This window comes from Giraffa tippelskirchi, chromosome 11 (assembly GCF_054371585.1).
Source record: "Giraffa tippelskirchi isolate mGirTip1 chromosome 11, T2T-mGirTip1v1.2.pri, whole genome shotgun sequence".
In the NCBI taxonomy this organism is placed as follows: Eukaryota; Metazoa; Chordata; class Mammalia; order Artiodactyla; family Giraffidae; genus Giraffa; species Giraffa tippelskirchi.
The window spans coordinates 109769578-109787885 of NC_137285.1; the positions used below are offsets into that span (position 1 = coordinate 109769578).

At 42.6% G+C, this 18308-nt stretch overlaps 1 protein-coding gene across 1 annotated transcript in view; it reads right to left on the minus strand.

Moving 5' to 3' along the window:
- Positions 1-18308, minus strand: part of NCR3LG1 (natural killer cell cytotoxicity receptor 3 ligand 1) — a 31718-nt gene continuing 13410 nt past the window's right edge. The window contains 6 exon segments of the mRNA XM_081541474.1: positions 1-2448; positions 2451-2625; positions 2628-2662; positions 3688-3783; positions 5336-5656; positions 15371-15718. Of these exon segments, the coding sequence (XP_081397600.1) occupies positions 2318-2448; positions 2451-2625; positions 2628-2662; positions 3688-3783; positions 5336-5656; positions 15371-15718 (1106 nt within the window). The 3' untranslated portion in view covers positions 1-2317.

The window sequence follows — 18308 nt, forward strand, 5'->3', positions numbered from 1 at the left end:
AACTGCAGACACATTTATTCTCTCCTGACTGGCACAGCATCCATAACATAACTTTAATGTAGCCATACTGTAGCCTTAACGCAGCCTCCAGGGCTTTTCAGGTGGAGCTTATATATACTTACAGAACAAAAGCAGCCTGTGGCCAAGAAGTACCTTGTGACATGCATGCACAGTGCTCTAAGTGATCTCAGCTCTTACATAATCATTATTTACAAAACATGGGGCAAGAGCGAGAGGCCGTGGAACAAGAGAGAGCCTGACTACTGCCACCACCAATTGTTCTTTCCCTACAATTGGCATCCTCTCTGCCAGGTCCACCTGCTTGGGGCATGTATTTCTTCATCTACCTAAACCCTACTCTATTTCCACTCTGGAGTGATGTGAAAGGCAGGAGTGTAAACACTTGGGTACAGGAATGTAAACTTCTGTCTTTCCCCTGTCCTTAGGTCCTCCAAGGCACTGATGCCAATAATTGAAGCAGTGATACAAAGTGCATATGCAACTACACAATTCATTACACAGCCCTGTTTCTATGTACTCTTACTTCACTTGATCAATTCCAGTCTTCCTCACTATGCCATTGTTATTGGGGAAGAGAAGATAAATAAATACAGGGTAAATCAGAGGGAAATAAGTACAGTTCTGACCGAAACTTTGACACAGGTCCGCTATCTGTGAAGGGAGGAAGAAGGGATAAGTGAGGGATAGCATGGCATTAGCTTTCAGGTAAGCTTGAAAACTACAGCAGATGCCTGAGATGCCATAGTTGGAACATGGTGGCTAAGTACCTTCTTCATAGCAGGCTCTTTCTTGAAGGGGGTCTCAGCAGCACATCTCCCATGGCAACCACACTTTTGGGTCAAAATCCAGCTTCCTCCAAGGCCAAGTGAAGTGAAGTGAAAGTCACTCAGTCATGTCCGACTCTTTGCGACCCCATGGACTGTGGCCTGCCAGGTTCCTCTGTTCATGGAATTCTCCTGGTCAGAATCCTGGAGTGGGTAGCCTATCCCTTCTCCAGTGGATCTTCCCAACCCAGGAATTGAACCAGGGTCTCCTGCATTGCAGGTGGATTCTTTACCAGCTGAGCTACCAGGGAAGTCCCTCCAAAGCCAAACTTGCCTATTATTTCAAGCATCTCTTGACCTCCTACTTTTGCATTCCAATCCACTATGATGAAAAGAACATCTTTTCTTGGTATTAGTTCTAGAAGGTGTTGTAGGCCTTCATAGAAACAGTTAACTTCAGCTTCTTTGGCATGAGTGATTGGGGCATAGAGTTAGGTTTACTGTGATAGTCAATGGTTTGCCTTGGAAATGAACTGAGATCATTCTGTCATTTTTAAGATTGTACCCAAGTACTGCATTTTGGACTCTTTTGTATATATCACATGGGTGAAGGAATGATTAACAAATACTTATGCCTACTATGTGCTGGGCACTCTGCTAACATCTTGAATCGAAATGTGGCTATTGAGAAAGAATGAACATTTGAAACCAGTGAGGAAACTTGATTGTAGAATGGTTTTATTTTTCTCCCCAATGCTATATAGAATATGTAAGGTAACCGCCCATACTCTTGAATGTGTTGATGCATGAATGCAAATAAAATGTGCAGGACTTGCACTGGGTAGCAGTTATATGCCTTTTTTATTTCCACACAAATAGGCCCAGTCCAGCTTTTGTTAATTGCTATTTAGAGTGATGATGATTAAAGTAAATACAGGAGTACAAACAGGAATGCTTTAAAATAATGGTGTAGTCATTACTAATTCATTTTATATTTATTGTGGTATTAATTCTAATGAAGCTTCTTGATATTAATGTGGATGTTATAAGTACTCAGATTGAATTTTTCACTGTGAGTCAGTGTTAATTAAGTGAATGGTTATTATTACCTGCGTAATGGGCCTAGAAGGGATATTATTTTGGTGTTTATAGAAATCAATAGTAATGCTTTAGTAGTAAGAGCTGTTTTTATTCTTTCATGTTGATTATGGGTGTTGCCTGATTAATGCATGCTTATTGTACAATAATATAATTAAGCAGATCCCAAGTTCATGACCCTAAGTTTCTGTGAAGTCTTCCTCCTCTGCCAAAGAAAGAGTCTATCATATTAAAGTTGCCCTGAAATGGAATAAACTTGTTTTTCTAACTCTTTAAAACAACAACAACAACAACAAAAATCCAGCTTCCTAAAGAGCTGTATCAGTCAGCTTTCACTGTGTAACAAGCCACTCTATTGCCTTATTTTTCAAGTGGCTTTGAAAAATAAGTCTCATGCATTCAAGAGTCAGTTCTGTTGGCACTGATGATCTTAGCTAGATTTGTTGATGTGTCAGGGAAGCGGTCATCTGATCCAGTTCCAGCTTCAATGGTCTCTTATCCTCCAGAAGTCTCTGATTACAGTGTCTCTCATCCTCCAGCTTCCCCAATGGCTCAAGCAGAAAAAATCTGGCTGGAATGCAGGAGACTTGGGTTCAATCTCTGGGTTGGGAAGAGCCCCTGGAGAAGGAAATGGCAACCCATTCCTGTGTCTTTGCTTGGAAAATTCCACGGACAGAGGAGCCTGGTGGACTACAGACCACAGTGTCATAAAAGTTGGACGACACTGAGCACAGACCCTCTCTCTTCATCCTCCAGCAGGCACCATTTCCAGCATTTTACTGACCGAGGTTAAATCAGGAGAGTAAGTCCTATGAATCAGTTGGCCAACTTTAGACAAACAGCCTTTTTTCTTGATGAATGCATTTGTCTGCTTTTCCAAAAGCATTTATAATGAGATATACTAGCTATTGCACAGATTATGCATTGGCAGGCCTGTAAATAATTGGGGTCAATTTTATTACCCCAAACCATTTAACTAACGCATTTAAACTAGACTTGATAACAGTTTGAGTTGTTTTATTTGCTATTTGGGCCAGGGGAATAACATGTTTGGAAACATGTTTTAGATTGGAAACACCCTCACTAGGGTTGGAAATTCCTGGTTAAACCAGTATAATCTGGGTGGTAAGTTATCCCATTTAGTTATTAACAAAATATGAGCAAATGGTGGGGGAGGAAATCCCCTCTCTGAGCCATGGACTCTATATGTGAGAGCAATACTGCAGCTCATGCATCATTCACTAGCCTGGTGTGAACAACGAGGTCAGGCTTGATTCACACTGAGCTGGTTCATCAGGAGGAGGCAGAGGGGCTTTACAGCACATCTTCCCATAGTCCCAGGCCACTACATGGAGACCAGATGAAACAGTTCCTCCCCAACACATCAAAAAAAAGCCATACATCATAAATATACTTAGAACACCCCAGCATCAATCCTGAGAGCTCCCCAACACCATACACTGGCCATGAATTCTGAACTCTGAGGGCCTACTCCAAAACACAAGGCTAAACTTTGCTTTGGAGCCCCTTATCTTTTCTTATGAAAAAAATATAAAAGTATGATCAGTCCCGGAGAAGGCAATAGCACCCCACTCCAGTACTCTTGCCTGGAAAATCCCATGGATGGAGGAGCCTGGTAGGCTACAGTCCATGGGGTCACTAAGAGGCGGACACGACTGAGCGACTTCACTTTCACTTTTCCCTTTCATGCACTGGAGAAGGATCCAGTATTCTTGCCTGGAGAATCCCAGGGACGGTGGAGCCTGGTGGGCTGGCGTCTATGGGGTCGCACAGAGTCGGACACGACTGAAGCGACGCAGCAGCAGCAGCAGCAGCATGATCAGTCCAATGATTATTAATACCATTCCAATATAGAACCAGTTAGTTTTCTTCTCAGATTCTGCAGAAAGAAGGAAGAAAACGTTAAGAGGAAGCCTACTGGCAGGGGCCAAAGAGACCACACGACTGCTTATAGGATCTGTGTGGTTGTATGTCATCTTCTGTCAGAGACAGTACCACCAACCTTCTGCCACATGTCTTTGCCCTCCTCCAGCCTATCATTCACACCTCCAGACATCAAACAGCCTGTTTAGCACTTATCAGAAATACAGCGATATCAAACACCACATACAATATGCACATGCTGTGCACATGTTTAAAACTTCCATACCACTATACTATCCTATATCACCTGTATACTGCTATGACTGAATGTCACTCTCCCCTCAAAATCTGAACGCTGAAATCTTAATGCCCAGTATGATAGCATTAGGAGATAGGGCTTTGGGGAGGTGATTAGGTCATGAGGGTGGGGCACTCAGGAGTGAGATCAGTGCCCTATTAAAGGAGGACCTTGAGAGATCCCTCACCCCTTCCACCTTGTGAGGACAGCATGAGAAGTCTGAAACCTGCAAAAGGGCTCTCACCCAACCATGCTGGCCACTACTCTTGGGATTCCAGCTTCTAGAACTGTGAGAAATGAAGTTCTGTTGCTTATAAGCCACCCGCATGCGTGCATGTGCATGCTCAGTCACTTGGTCGTGGCTGACTCTTTGCGATCCCATGCACTGTAGCCTATCGGGCTCTTCTGTCCATGGGATTTCCTAGGTAAAAATACTGAAGTGGTTTGCCATTTCCTTCTCCAGGGGATCTTCTCAACCCAGGGATTGAACCCACATCTTCTTCATTGGCAGGCGGATTTTTTACCACTGCACCACCTGAGGAGGCCCTTATAAGCCACCTAGTCTGTGGCAATTTGTTACAGAAGACCATATGGACTAAGAGGGCTTACCTGGTGACTGGTGATGGTAAAGAATCTGCCTGCCAACCTACTTCTATATTCTTACCTAGGAAATCCTATGGACAGAAGAGCCTGGCAAGTTATAGTGCTTGGGGTCACAAGAGTTGGATACAACTTAGCTACTAAACAACAACAATGGGCTAAGATATATACATATCACCCAGCCCAGACAAATCCCTGATACCAAACACACAAAGCATATTTCAATTTCATATTCCCCATGTTCCAGAGATACCCTAAACACATCTGTGCACACACTACCCACACAATCCCTAGTCTTTACTTCCAAGAACAATTTCTCTCTCCCTTCAGGATCATCTCAAGCCCCATCTGGGCACACCCAGACCACATCCCTCAGGGCCACCAGTCAGCCTCTGCGTTCATTACCTCTCTCAGCTCTATGCAGATGCATTGGACCAACAGGGTCATCCCCACCTAGGACCAGAGCCATGACCATAGAAGCCAGGTCACCTATTAGACCATCTGTCTACCTGTTAGACCATCTGTCCTGGCTTAGGGACCTAATCTGGACTGCTGACTCTGGGGCTGAGTTAAGTCAGACCAATCTTTCTCCCCTTCCCTATATAACCAAAGTTTATATGATACTCCCCTCAAGATGAAGAGTAAGGGAAATGTCCAGGAAGATCCTTACCTGGATGTAGAATCAAGGAGAAGTTGAAACTCTGGTTTGTGGACACATGCCATACCACACACTGATAGATGGTTCCATTGTCTTCCAGAGAAGGCTTCAGCCTCAGGTGGCTAGTGATATTAAATGTACCATCCTCATTCTTGACTGTGTGGTCAGTGGTGATGTTCTCAGAAAACTCCCGGAACTGGGAATCGTTCTGGGTCCACTTTTTCCATGTGATGTTAATATGCTCTGGGTAGAACCCACTTGATGTACACAGAATATGTTTGTCCTTGTTATCTTTCACCATGACTTGTTCAGACAAGCTGCTGACTGGCCGAGCTGCCAGGGAAGAGAAATCATTCTTTGAGGGCAGGTAGGGATTTGCTTATTATCAGCTCAACATCAGACCCATGGCAAACCTTCAGGAAAGCGAAGTAAACTGAATGGTATTCTGCTTAGACTAACTGTTCTGGGTACGTTGGTCCCAGTGCCAGTGGGGTACTGATATGCTGTAACTCCGAATCTCAGGCAGTTTCATAAAGCAGAGTTTCTTAAGCCCCTCTGTGTCATAGATACCTTTGGGAATCTGAGAAAACCCTTGGAATAAACACTGATGTGGGCAGAGACTGCTAATTGCTACCAGTGTCCATTCTTCCATGACACCTCCAAGTTAAAGCTACTTCTCCCACCCTCCTCTGCAGCTGGGTCCGAACTAAAGGTCCGAAAGTTTGATTGTAATCAATCAGAAGTAGTGACAGCAACTTCTGAGAAGTATCCTGAAATAACAAGGATATCTTAAAGAAAAGAACAGTGTCTCTCCCCCTCCACTTCCTTCTTTCTACAGAATGGCTGGAATAGTATGTCATGGCTGGGGACAGAGAAGCCATTTCTAAACACAAGGTGGAAATGCAGGTTGAGGACAGCAAAGCGACAAGATAAAAGGATCCTGCATCCCAGATGATCAGAGCACTGCCATATCTGCCCTGGGTTGGCTACATTTTTGTGAAAGGAAAATAAGCCACCTTATTAAAAGCATTGCTGACCTCTGGCTTCCCCTCTCACATGTAAAGATCTTGAAAGTCATCATTTCTGTCCTTGGAAGAGGAAAGAAAGCTGAGCTGAACAAACTGGAAATCTACAGCTTTCCTTAGATTCATCAGAGTATTGAGGTGACAGGGCAAACCACCACCCTGTAAACAACGGAGACAGGCAGATTGAGAGAATCACAGCCAAGATCATAAAACCTTAAGCAGAAATTACTAGAACTGGTTGACATACGTAAGCACTAACTCTGACAAATTGCTAAAGGATGAGTGTGGACTAGATTGAGAGTAAAAAACTCCTAGAGCCCCAGCCTTAGAGGGGGCCACACACTTTCATGAGTTGTACCTCCAAGAATCCCACCAGGCTCTCACTGTGAAGATCCAAGAAAAATCCCCTCCTCTTTTGAGCAGGGAAGAGAAGAAACGTAACTATTTCAAAATATACCCAGGACTCCCTGGTGGTCCAGAGGTTAAGAATGCACCTGCCAATGTAGGGGACACGGGCTTGATCCCTGGTCTGGGAAGATTCCACATGCTACAGAGCAACTAAGCCCATGCACCACACCTACTGAAGCCTGTGCACCCTAGTGCCTGTGCTCTGCAACAAGAGAAGTCACTGTAATGAGAAGCCCACACACCATAGCCTGACAGTAGTGCCTACTTGCTGCAACTAGGGAAAGCCCATGCACAGCAACAAAGACCCAGAGCAGTCAAAACTAAGTAATTAAACAAATAAAAATTAAATATATATACCCAGTGCATTCTCCACAATAAAAGATGCTCTCAAGGGAAAAGAATTTGCCAAAGTCTTATCTGACCTGGGATAGTGATGTTTAGCCAACTCCAGCCCCCTCTAGCCTTCCTGTCTCAACTAGAAACATTTGTGAAGGTGAGACAGTCTGGGGGCTCAGGCAACTCAAAGAATGAGATTTAATCAGAAAATTATAAACAGCTTCCCCTCTATGACACCTTATCACCACATCAACAGAGTTCCAGAATGATAACAGTAGATTACAACTGAGAGAGCTGTTAAACACAGGCTCTATTTCAGAAGGAGTTCATGAGGAAACTCAAAGAAAACAAGGCAGCGGGGGAAGACACCAGAAGTAATTGAAGCCTCTGGCACCTATAGGTACAGCATTAACATTAAATACAGTCCAACTCCTAGCCAAAGAAACACAGATTCTCATACCAAAAGCATATTCACCTCAGTTCCTATTATCTGATATGTAATATCTGGTTTTCAACAAAAAGTTACAAGGCATGCCAAAAAGTATGAAAAGACAAAGCAAGCATCAGACCCAAACTCTGGTATGACACAGATTTTGGAATTATCAGATAGAGACTTTTAAATAATGATTAAGCACATGTGCCCTAGAGCCCACACTCCACAATGAGAGGCCACCGCAACGAGAAGCAACCCCTATTTGCCACAGCTAGAGAAAAGCCCATGGAGCGATGAAGACCCAGCACAGCCAAAAACAAATACATAAATAAAACTATTTTTGAAAAAAGTAGCCTTCAGAGCAAAAAAAAATTATCAGGAGGAAAAAACTAAGGAAATCTGAATAAACTATGTAAGTAAGTGTTAGTCACTCAGTCGTGCCCTACTCTTCGCAACCCCATGGACTGCAGCCCACCAGGCTCCTGTGTCCATGAGATTTTCAAGGCAAGGATACTGGAGTGGGTTGCCATTTCCTTCTCCGGGGGATCTTCCTGACCCAGGGATCAAAAAGAATGCATTTGACTCAGTTCTAATGAGGTGGATGAAACTGCAGGCAGATTCTTACAGACTGAGCTACAAGTGAATAAACTATTAACTTTAATAAATAATAATGTATCAATATTGGTTCATTAATTATAAAAATATAGCATAAATGCAAGATGTTAATAGGGAAAGTGGGGTGTAGAGGCAAGAGTAATATGGGAACTCTGTACTATCTTTGCAATTTCTCCATAAATCTAAATCTCTTCTAAAAAAATAAAGTCTATTTATTTAATTTTTGAAAAAAAAAAAACTTTTATTTTAGGCTATCAATTGCAGAGGAATTCTAATATACATCCCCACCTCCAAAATTGATATGTATGAAACATTCCAAGTCTTCAGTGCAGTTGTGAAGAGCTCACAGACACTGCCCCCCAGTTATACTGAATTGTACCCCCTCTCAAATTCATATGTTGAAGTCCTAAACCTAGTCCCTCAGACTGTGACTATATTTAGAGATTTTTTTTTAATTAATTTATTTTAATTGGAGGCTAATTACTTTACAACATTGTAGTGGTTTTTGCCATACATTCACATGAATCAGCCATGGGTGTACATGTGTTCCCCATCCTGAACCCCCTCACATCCCTCCCCATCCCATTCCTCAGGGTCATCCCAGTGCACCAGCCCTGAGCACCCTATCTCATGCATCGAACCTGGACTGGCGATCTATTTCACGTATGGTAACATACATGTTTCAATGCTATTCTCTCAAATCATCCCACCCTTGCCTTCTCCCACAGAGTCCAAAAGACTGTTCTTTACATCTGTGTCTCTTTTGCTGTTTCGCATATAGGGTCATCGTTACCATCTTTCTAAATTCCATATATATGCGTTAATATACTGTATTGGTGTTTTTCTTTCTGACTTACTTCGTTCTGTATAGTAGGCTCCAGTTTCATCCACCTCATTAGAACTGAGTCAAATGCATTCTTTTTAATAACTGAATAATGCTGGGCTGGAGGAAGCACAAGCTGGAATCAAGATTGCCGGGAGAAATATCAATAACCTCAGATATGCAGATGACACCACCCTTATGGCAGAAAGTGAAGAAGAACTAAAGAGCCTCTTGATGAAAGTGAAAGAGGAGAGTGAAAAATTTGGCTTAAAGCTCAACATTCAGAAAGCTAAGATCATGGCATCCGGTCCCATCACTTCATGGCAGATAGATGAGCAAACAGTGCAAACAGTGGCTACTTTATTTTTCTGGGCTCCAAAATCACTGCAGATGGTGATTGCAGCAATGAAATTAAAAGACACTTACTCCTTGGAAGGAAAGTTATGACCAACCTAGACAGCATATTAAAAAGCAGAGACATTACTTTGCCAAAAAAGGTCTGTCTAGTCAAAGCTATGGTTTTTCCAGTGGTCATGTAGGGATGTTAGAGTTGGACCATAAAGAAAGCTGAGCACCGAAGAATTGATGCTTTTGAACTGTGGTGTTGGAGAAGACTCTTGAGAGTCCCTTGGACTGCAAGGAGACCCAACCAGTCCATCCTAAAGGAGATCAGTCCTGGGTGTTCATTGGAAGGACTGATGTTGAAGCTGAAACTCCAATACTTTGGCCACCTGATGTGAAGAGCTGATTCATTTGAAAAGACCCTGATGCTGGGAAAGAATGAGGGCAGGAGGAGAAGGGGACGACAGAGGATAAGATGGTTGGATGGCATCATCGACTCGATGGACATGGGTTTGGGTGGACTCCGGGAATTGGTGATAGACAGGGAGGCCTGGCGTGCTGCAGTTCATGGGATCACAAAGAGTCAGACACGACTGAGCAACTGAACTGAATATTCCATTGTGTATATGTACCACAGCTTTCTTATCCATTTGTCTGTCGATGGACATCTAGGTTGTTTCCATGTCCTAGCTATTGTAAACAGTGCTGTGATGAACATTGGGGTACACGTGTCTCTTTCAATTCTGGTTTCCTCAGTGTGCATGCCCAGCAGTGGGATTGCTGGATCATATAAGCACACGCACCGTGAGCTGGGGCAAACCCAATGTGGACCAGCCACTGTGAGCACTCCCCACACACCTCAGTGATATTTGTTTGCAGTGTTCTTTCCTCCCCACAGCACAACTGAACAAGTAAGCCTAAATAAGTGACTACTTTCGCCCCTTTGTGTCAGGGCAGAAATTAGACAATGAAGAGAATTGCAAACAGAGGAATTCAAAATAAACAAAGAAGACGGAACTGCTTTGGAAGTGACAGGTGCAACAGATTAAAACCCTACACTTAGCACTGACTAAGCATTGGAAGGGGCCTATAGACCTTGAGAAGAAGTATAAGCTGGAATAAGGAACTATCTGAAACCGAAGTGACCCCACACTGCCCTCAACAGCTCCAGAGAAATTCCTAGATATATTTTACTATTATCATTTTTTAATTTTTTTATTTTTAAGTTCTTAATTACTCCTTTAATTTTCAGTTTTATAATCTACCATTACCTTGAGAAAAAAGACCCTATTTTAAAGCAAATTTCATACATATATTTTTTATAATTTTTGTGATTTTGTTTTGTATTTTTAATATTGTATCTTTGAGAGTCTAACCTCTACTCTAGATTTTGAATCTTTGCTTTTTGGTATTTGTTATCAATTCTGTACCTTTAAGAATCTAATCTTCAGTATCCATTTTTACTTAGGAGTGTGATTACTGGCTTGATGGCTCTCTTCCCTTTTGACTCTCCTTTTTCTCCCCCAGGTCACCTCTATCTCCTCCTTCCCCCTTCTCTTCTCTACTTAACTCTGTGAATCTCTTTGGGTGTTCTGGGCTGTGGAGAACACTTAGGGAACTGATTACTGGCTAGACTGCTCTCTCTCCTTTTGACTCCCCCTCTTCTCCTCCTGGTCATCTCTATCTCCCTCCTCCCTCTTCTCTTCTCCATGCAACTCTGTGAACTTCTCTGGGTGTCCCTCACTGTGGAGAATCTTCTCACCATTAACCTAGATGTTTTATCATCAGTGCTGTATGGATGGAGAAGTCTTGAGGCTACCGTAAGAATAAGACTGAAAGCCAGAGGCAGGAGGTTTAAATCCAAAACTTGAGAACACCAGAAAACTCCTGACTCCACGGAACATTAATTGAGAAGAGCTCATCCAAAAGCTTCCATAACCTACACTGAAACCAAGCTCCACCCAAGAGCTGACAAGTTTCAGAGGAAGACATACCACACTAATTCTCCAGCAACGCAGGAACATAACCCTGAGCATTAATATACAGGCGGCCAAAAGTCACACCAAACCCACAGATCCCTCAAAACTCACTACTGGACACTTCACTGTACTCCAGAGAGAAGAGATCCAGCTCCACACACCAGAACACTGACGCAAGCTTCCCTAACCAGGAAACCTTGACAAGCCACTCATCCAACCCTGCCCTCAGGGAGGAACCTCCACAATAAAGAGGAACCACAAACTTGCAGCACACAGAACGGCCACCCCAAACACAGCAACCTAAACAAGATGAAAAGGCAGAGAAATATTCAGCAGGTAAATGAACATGATAAATGCCCACCAAACCAAGCAAAAGAGGAGGAGATAGGCAGTCTACCTGAAAAAGAATTCAGAATAGTGATAGTAAAAATGATCCAAAATCTCAAAAACAAAATGGAGTTACAGATAAATAGTCTGGAAAGGATTGAGAGGATGCAAGAAATGTTTAACAAGGACCTAGAAGAAATAAAAAAGAGTCAATCAATAATGAATAATGCAATAACTGAGATCAAAAGCACTCTGGAGGGAACCAACAGTAGAATAACTGAGGCAGAAGACAGGATAAGTGAGGTGAAAGATAGAATGGTGAAAATAAATGAAGCAGAGAGGAAAAAAGAATTAAAAGAAATGAGGACAACCTCAGAGACTCTGGGACAATATTAAATGCCCCAACATTCGAATCATAGGAGTTCCAGAAGAAGAAGATAAAAGGAAAGGCCACAAGAAAATACTTGAGGAGATAATATTTGAAAACTTCCCTAAAATGGGGAAGGAAATAGCCACCCAACTCCAGGAAACCCAGAGAGTTACAAACAGGATAAACCCAAGGCGAAACACCCCAAGACACACAGTAATCAAATTAATGAAGATCAACCACAAAGAGCAAATTAAACGCAGCAAGGGAAAAGCAACAAATAGCACACAAGGGGATTCCCATAAGGATAACAGCTGATCTTTCAATAGAAACTCTTCAGGCCAGAAGGGAATGGCAGGACATATTTAAAGTGATGAAAGAGAAAAACCTACAACCCAGATTACTATACCCAGCAAGGATCTCATTCAAATATGTAGGAGAAATCAAAAGCTTTAAGACAAGCAAAAGCTGAGAGATAGGGTTTTTAGTGAGGTTGTTGGTAAGTTAAAAGAGATCATTAGGTTGAGCCCTAACCTGACTCATATCTGTATAGAAGGAGATTAGGATGCACAAGCACAGGAAAAAGACAGCCACCTACAAGCCAAAGAAAGAGGCCTCAGAAGAAACCAACCCTGCTGCCACCTTGATCTCTGACTTCTAGATTCCAGAATTGTGTGAAAATTAATTTCTGTTGTATAAGCCACCCGGTCAGTAGTGTTTTGTTATGGCAGCCCCAAGCCCATCCGCAGGAAATCCAACCTACTTATAATAGCAGAAAGAGGAGCTCAAAAAGGTGTTTAGGGAAGAATGTTGCTGTTGTAAATCTTGACTGAGCACCTGCCTTACAACAGCACTGGCCAAGCATTTACATACATGATGTAACATAATCCTCAGAACACCATGAGGCAGGTAAGACTTGTCACTTCTTTTTGAGTGGGAAAATTCACAGGCAAAGATATTAAATGGCTGACCAATCACTTAGTTTCGAAGCAGCAAAGTCAGACAGAATAGGATTCAGATCCATAGAACCAGAGTGCAATCTCTCTCCTTCTCCAGCTACCTTTCGGAGGTATCTCTTCAATGAAGGCTAACTACAGACATACCAGTTCAGTTCAGTTTAGATGCTCAGTCGTGTCCAACTCTTTTTGACCCCATGAATTGCAGCACGCCAGGCCTCCCTGTCCATCACCAACTCCCGGAGCCTACCCAAACTCATGTCCATTGAGTCAGTGATGCCATCCAACCATCTCATCCTCTGTAGACCCCATCTCCTCCTGCCCTCAATCTTTCCCAGCATCAGGGCCTTTTCAAATGAATCAGCTCTTCACATAAGGTGGCCAAAGTATTAGAGTTTCAGCTTCAACATCACTCCTTCCAATGAATACCCAGGAATGATCTCCTTTACGATGGACTGGTTGGATCTCCTTGCAGTCCAAGGGACTCTCAAGAGTCTTCTCCAACACCACAGTTCAAAAGCATCAATTCTTCAGTGCTCAGCTTTCTTCACAGTCCAACTCTCACATCCATACATGACCACTGGAAAAACCATAGCCTTGACTAGACGGACCTTTGTTGGCAAAGCAATGTCTCTGCTTTTCAATATGCTATCTAGGTCGGTCATAACTTTCCTTCCAAGGAGTAAGCGTCTTTTAATTTCATGGTTGCAGTCACCATCTGCAGTGATTTTGGAGTCCCAAAAAATAAAGTCAGCCACTGTTTCCACATCTATTTTTCATGAAGTGATGGGATCGGATGCCATGATCTTAGTTTTCTGAATGTTGAGCTTTAAGCCAACTTTTTCATTCTCCTCTTTCACTTTCATCAAGAGGCTCTTTAGTTCTTCTTCACTTTCTGCCATAAGGGTGGTGTCATCTGCATATCTGAGGTTATTGATATTTCTCCTGGCAATCTTGATTCCAGCTTGTGTTTCATCCAGCCCAGCATTTCTCATGATGTACTCTGTATAGAAGTTAAATAAGCAGGGTGACAATATACAGCCTTGACGGACTCCTTTTCCTATTTGGAACCAGTCTGTTGTTCCATGTCCAGATCTAACTGTTGCTTCCTGACCTGCATACAGGTTTCTCAAGAGGCAGGTCAGGTGGTCTGGTATTCCCATCTCTTGAAGAATTTTCCAGTTTCTTGTGATCCACGCAGTCAAAGGCTTTGGCATAGTCAATAAAGCAGAAATAGATGTTTTTCTGGAACTCTCTTGCTTTTTCGATGATCCAGTGGATGTTGGCAATTTGATCTTTGGTTCCTCTGCCTTTTCTAAAACCAGCTTGAATGTCTGAAAGTTCACAGTTCACGTATTGCTGAAGCCTGGCTTGGAGAATTCTGAGCAGTACTTTACTAGCGTGTGAGATGAGTGCAATTGTGCGGTAGTTTGAGCATTCTTTGGCATTGCCTTTCTTTGGGATTGGAATGAAAACTGACCTTTTCCAGTCCTTTGGCCACTGCTGAGTTTTCCAAATTTGCTGGCATATTTGAGTGCAGCACTTCCGCAGCATCATCTTTTAGGATTTGAAGTAGCTCAACTGGAATTCCATCACCTCCACTAGCTTTGTTCATAGTGATGCTTCCTAAGGCCCACTTGACTTCACATTCCAGGATGTCTGGCTCTAGATGAGTGATCACACCATTGTGATTATCTGGGTCGTGAAGATCTTTTTGTACAGTTCTTCTGTGTATTCTTGCCATCTCTTCTTAATATCTTCTGCTTCTGTCAGGTTCATACCATTTCTGTCCTTTATTGAGCCCATCTTTGAATGCAGGTAAAATGCTTAGAATAGAGCTTGGTCCATTTTAAGTATCAGTAAAAGATAGCCACAGTAATTAGATAATTTCCCTGGTATGTCTAGTGGTGAATGGCAGCTGCGTGATACTGATACTTAAAATGAACCATGCTCTATTCTAAGCATTTTACCTGCATTTAAAAAAAATTTTTAATTGGAGTATAATTGCTTTACAATGTTGTGTTAATTTCTGCTGTATAACAGCGTGAATCAGCTCTATGTATGCATGTATTCCCTCCCTCTTGAACCCCTTCACCCTACCCCCATTCCACCCTTCTAGGGCATCTCAGAACACCGAGCTGAGCTCCCTGTGCTGTACAACAGCTGTACAACAGCTATCTTACCTGCATTTTTCATAGCCACTTCCCTACAATCTATTCTCTCAGAAAAAAATACTATTACATGTGTTTAGAGTTTCAGCACGATTAAAAACTTGACCAAAGTTGTTAAGAAGTCCATGGAAGTCCTGGACTCAAACCTATGTCTATTTGACCCCTAGGCCCATGCTCTAAACCTCTGCTCCACTCAGCCCATCCACATCTCCACCACAAGTCCCATCACCATGGGAACCACAGGGCACTGCCCTCAGGCACTCACCTACAACCTCCAGCCAGACAGTCCCCTGTGCCTTCTGAGGAGTAACCACCAGCTCACAGCGGTACTCCCCTGCATCCTCCAGCCGGACACCAGGCAGTTGCAATGAGGCATCTCCCTTCTGCATATTCACTACAGACACGCTGGCTCCACGTTGGGATGCCTCTCTGTGATTTCCAAAATACTCAAACAGTTTGGTGTCAGTTTCAGACGTTCCAGTCTTCTGAAACCAGCTGATACCCATAATGTTGATGTCCAGGTGTGAGAAACCAAGGATCTTGCAAACGATGGTCACATTTTCATTTAAGAAAACCATCTGAGTCCTCCCTGCCATCTCCACTTGCAGTAAACCTGTGGCAACAAGAGGTTATGGAAGACCCTTGAAAGAAACATAGTCATGGTACTTTAAAACACAATCATGTAATTGGAAACATCTTCCCCTTTTAGGGGGTGGCAGGTCGCAGGGTGGCATCCTCAGATACAAAAGCCCTTAGTTCATGGCCCCTCATTAGTCCACATAAAATCCTCAAACTTTGTTTTTTCCTTCCCCCCACCCACCCCATCCACCCAGCCAATCTGCCAATATCCAAAATAAAGCAGTTTCCTTTCCACCAACCTGGCCTCTTCACTGTCTTTTGAGGGACCAACAGATGTACCCCACTTTCGGTTACACCCATGCACTCTCACTAAAGACTTTAGTGAAGCTGTTAGGGGAAGCACACTGATTGAAACCGCCCACCCTGGTCAGGCACCATAGTAACCATTCTCATGAGTTGTTTTATGATAGGAGATCCTGTTAAAGAATCGGGAACTAATAAGCCACCGCCAACCGGAACAGTTCCGGAAAGGTCAAAAGGAGACACCGCGTGTCCGTCCACTTCCCAGAATCCCTCTTGCTAGCATCCATCTTGGCTGAGCGATGCGTGCGCCACCAGGAAAAAACTCTGAATTAGAATGATTGGCCAAAGACCACCCGGAAACTAATCCCATCACCATAAAACCCAAGACTGTGAGCCACGTGGCAGAGCTGTTCTCTTGGGTTCCCTTACCCTACTGCTCTCCACCCGGGTGCCCTTTCCCAATAAAATCTCTTGCTTTGTCAGCACATGTGTCTCCTCAGACAATTCATTTTTGAGTGTTAGACAAGAGCCCAGTTTTGGGCCCTGGAAGGGGTCCCCCTTCCTGGAACAAATGGTGACTCTGGTGGAGACTCTTCTTCGCTGAGACTGACATCCTGACCACTCAGGGTACTCAGAGGCCAGCTTGCCTGCCAATGGAGCAGACCCAGCGGCCGCAACTGGCACCTTTTTGTCCCTGGTCTCCTCCTGACGCGGACAACTGGCCAGAGTGCCCTGACCGGTAAGGAACAAGAGACTTTATTGACCTCTCTCCCCTTCTCTCTTTCCTCTCCTTAACCCTTTCTATCCTTCCCCTTTTTTCTAGTCCCCCGGTCCTGGACGCAGGAGTCTGGTCGAATGGCCTCAGCCTGAGCTGAGGATTGGAGACTGATCACCCCCTCTTGGCAAAGAACTGGAATTCTGGTGGGGCCGAGTTCCAGTCCTCCCTTCTCTGGAGGCCCAGGGTAAAGTCCCATAACGCCTGGGTATCTGCAGGTGGCAGGAGACGTCTGTAAGGCCACCCCTTTTGCCCTCCTCTACCATCTCCTCCCCCTTCTCCTTTCAACCTGCCTTCCTTTCCTCCCCGTTGAAATCTTTGAAGACCTGAGATATTTTCGTTTACTCTGTTAGTACTTAGATCTGAAATTCTGTGTCTATAGGAGGTTTTCTGAGAGACTGTATTCATGTATTTAAGGGAGTGTCTGATGAGGACTGCCAGGTTTATATGTGTGTGTTTTAACTCTGTGTTCTGTGTTGTGATTTTTGATGGCCATTTTGCTTTGTCTGGCCACCATTTGGTTTAGACCTGCAGCCATTTTGTTAGAACTTGATTTTCTTTCCCTGTGCCTTGAGACCAAGGCTCTCAGGAACACTTATCTAGACCATCTCTAACTCCTGACACTGAGAAAAAATGGGAAAAAGCCTTTAAAATTTTTATTTATTCCAACTTTTTTTTATAAACTAGTAAATTTTATATTGTAATATCTAATTCATGAGTAAACTTAGAAAATGAAGCTAGATCTTGCACTGTGTCTGTCTAAATAGGTCTTGGTTTGTCTTTGTCTCTTGGGTAATATTTTTGAGGTTAATTTGTAAATGAGCTCTATTCAATTGGCTTAAAGAAAAGTAAGCACTTACACATCAAATAATTCTAAATTAAACAATAAATTCCAGGTTCATGTGAACTGGGAAATATTCAGTATTAAATACCTGATATTAATGTTTGTTTGTTGACCTATCTAATAAAGACATGTCTTAGAGTAATTAACATTAAATAGAATATTTTCAATAAGTTAAATATTATCATATCTGTTACAAGTTTGTCAGCAAGGAAATTACCTCGAGTGAAGAAACTTCTAAAAAAAAAATGTAAATGAGATATGAGCTTTTAGATAAGCTCTATTAAAAATAATTATGCTTTAAAAATATCTGTCTAAAATAGTCTCTCCAGATTGGCGTAACTTGAATTTCTAAGGGTTGTGCTAAACGAAGTGTTGGAAACCTATTAAATAGTTAGGTCATTTCCAAATAAAATAAGATTTTGAAACATTTACTATTAAACACTGATTTCCTTTTACAAAAAACTAAAGAGATTTGAGACTATAAATGAATAATGTTTGGTGCCATCCTAAAATGTTTTAAGAAAACAAGGGTTTTAGAAATTATCACTGGTATTTATGCTCACCAATCTATAAAATGCTAATATAAAAGTTAGTTCTTGGTTGCTAAAAAAAAAAAAGTAGTAAGTGTGCTTTCAAAAAAAAAGGGTATAAAAAATACTAAAAAGAGTTATGCATGATCAGGATTTTCTAAAATTGGATTAC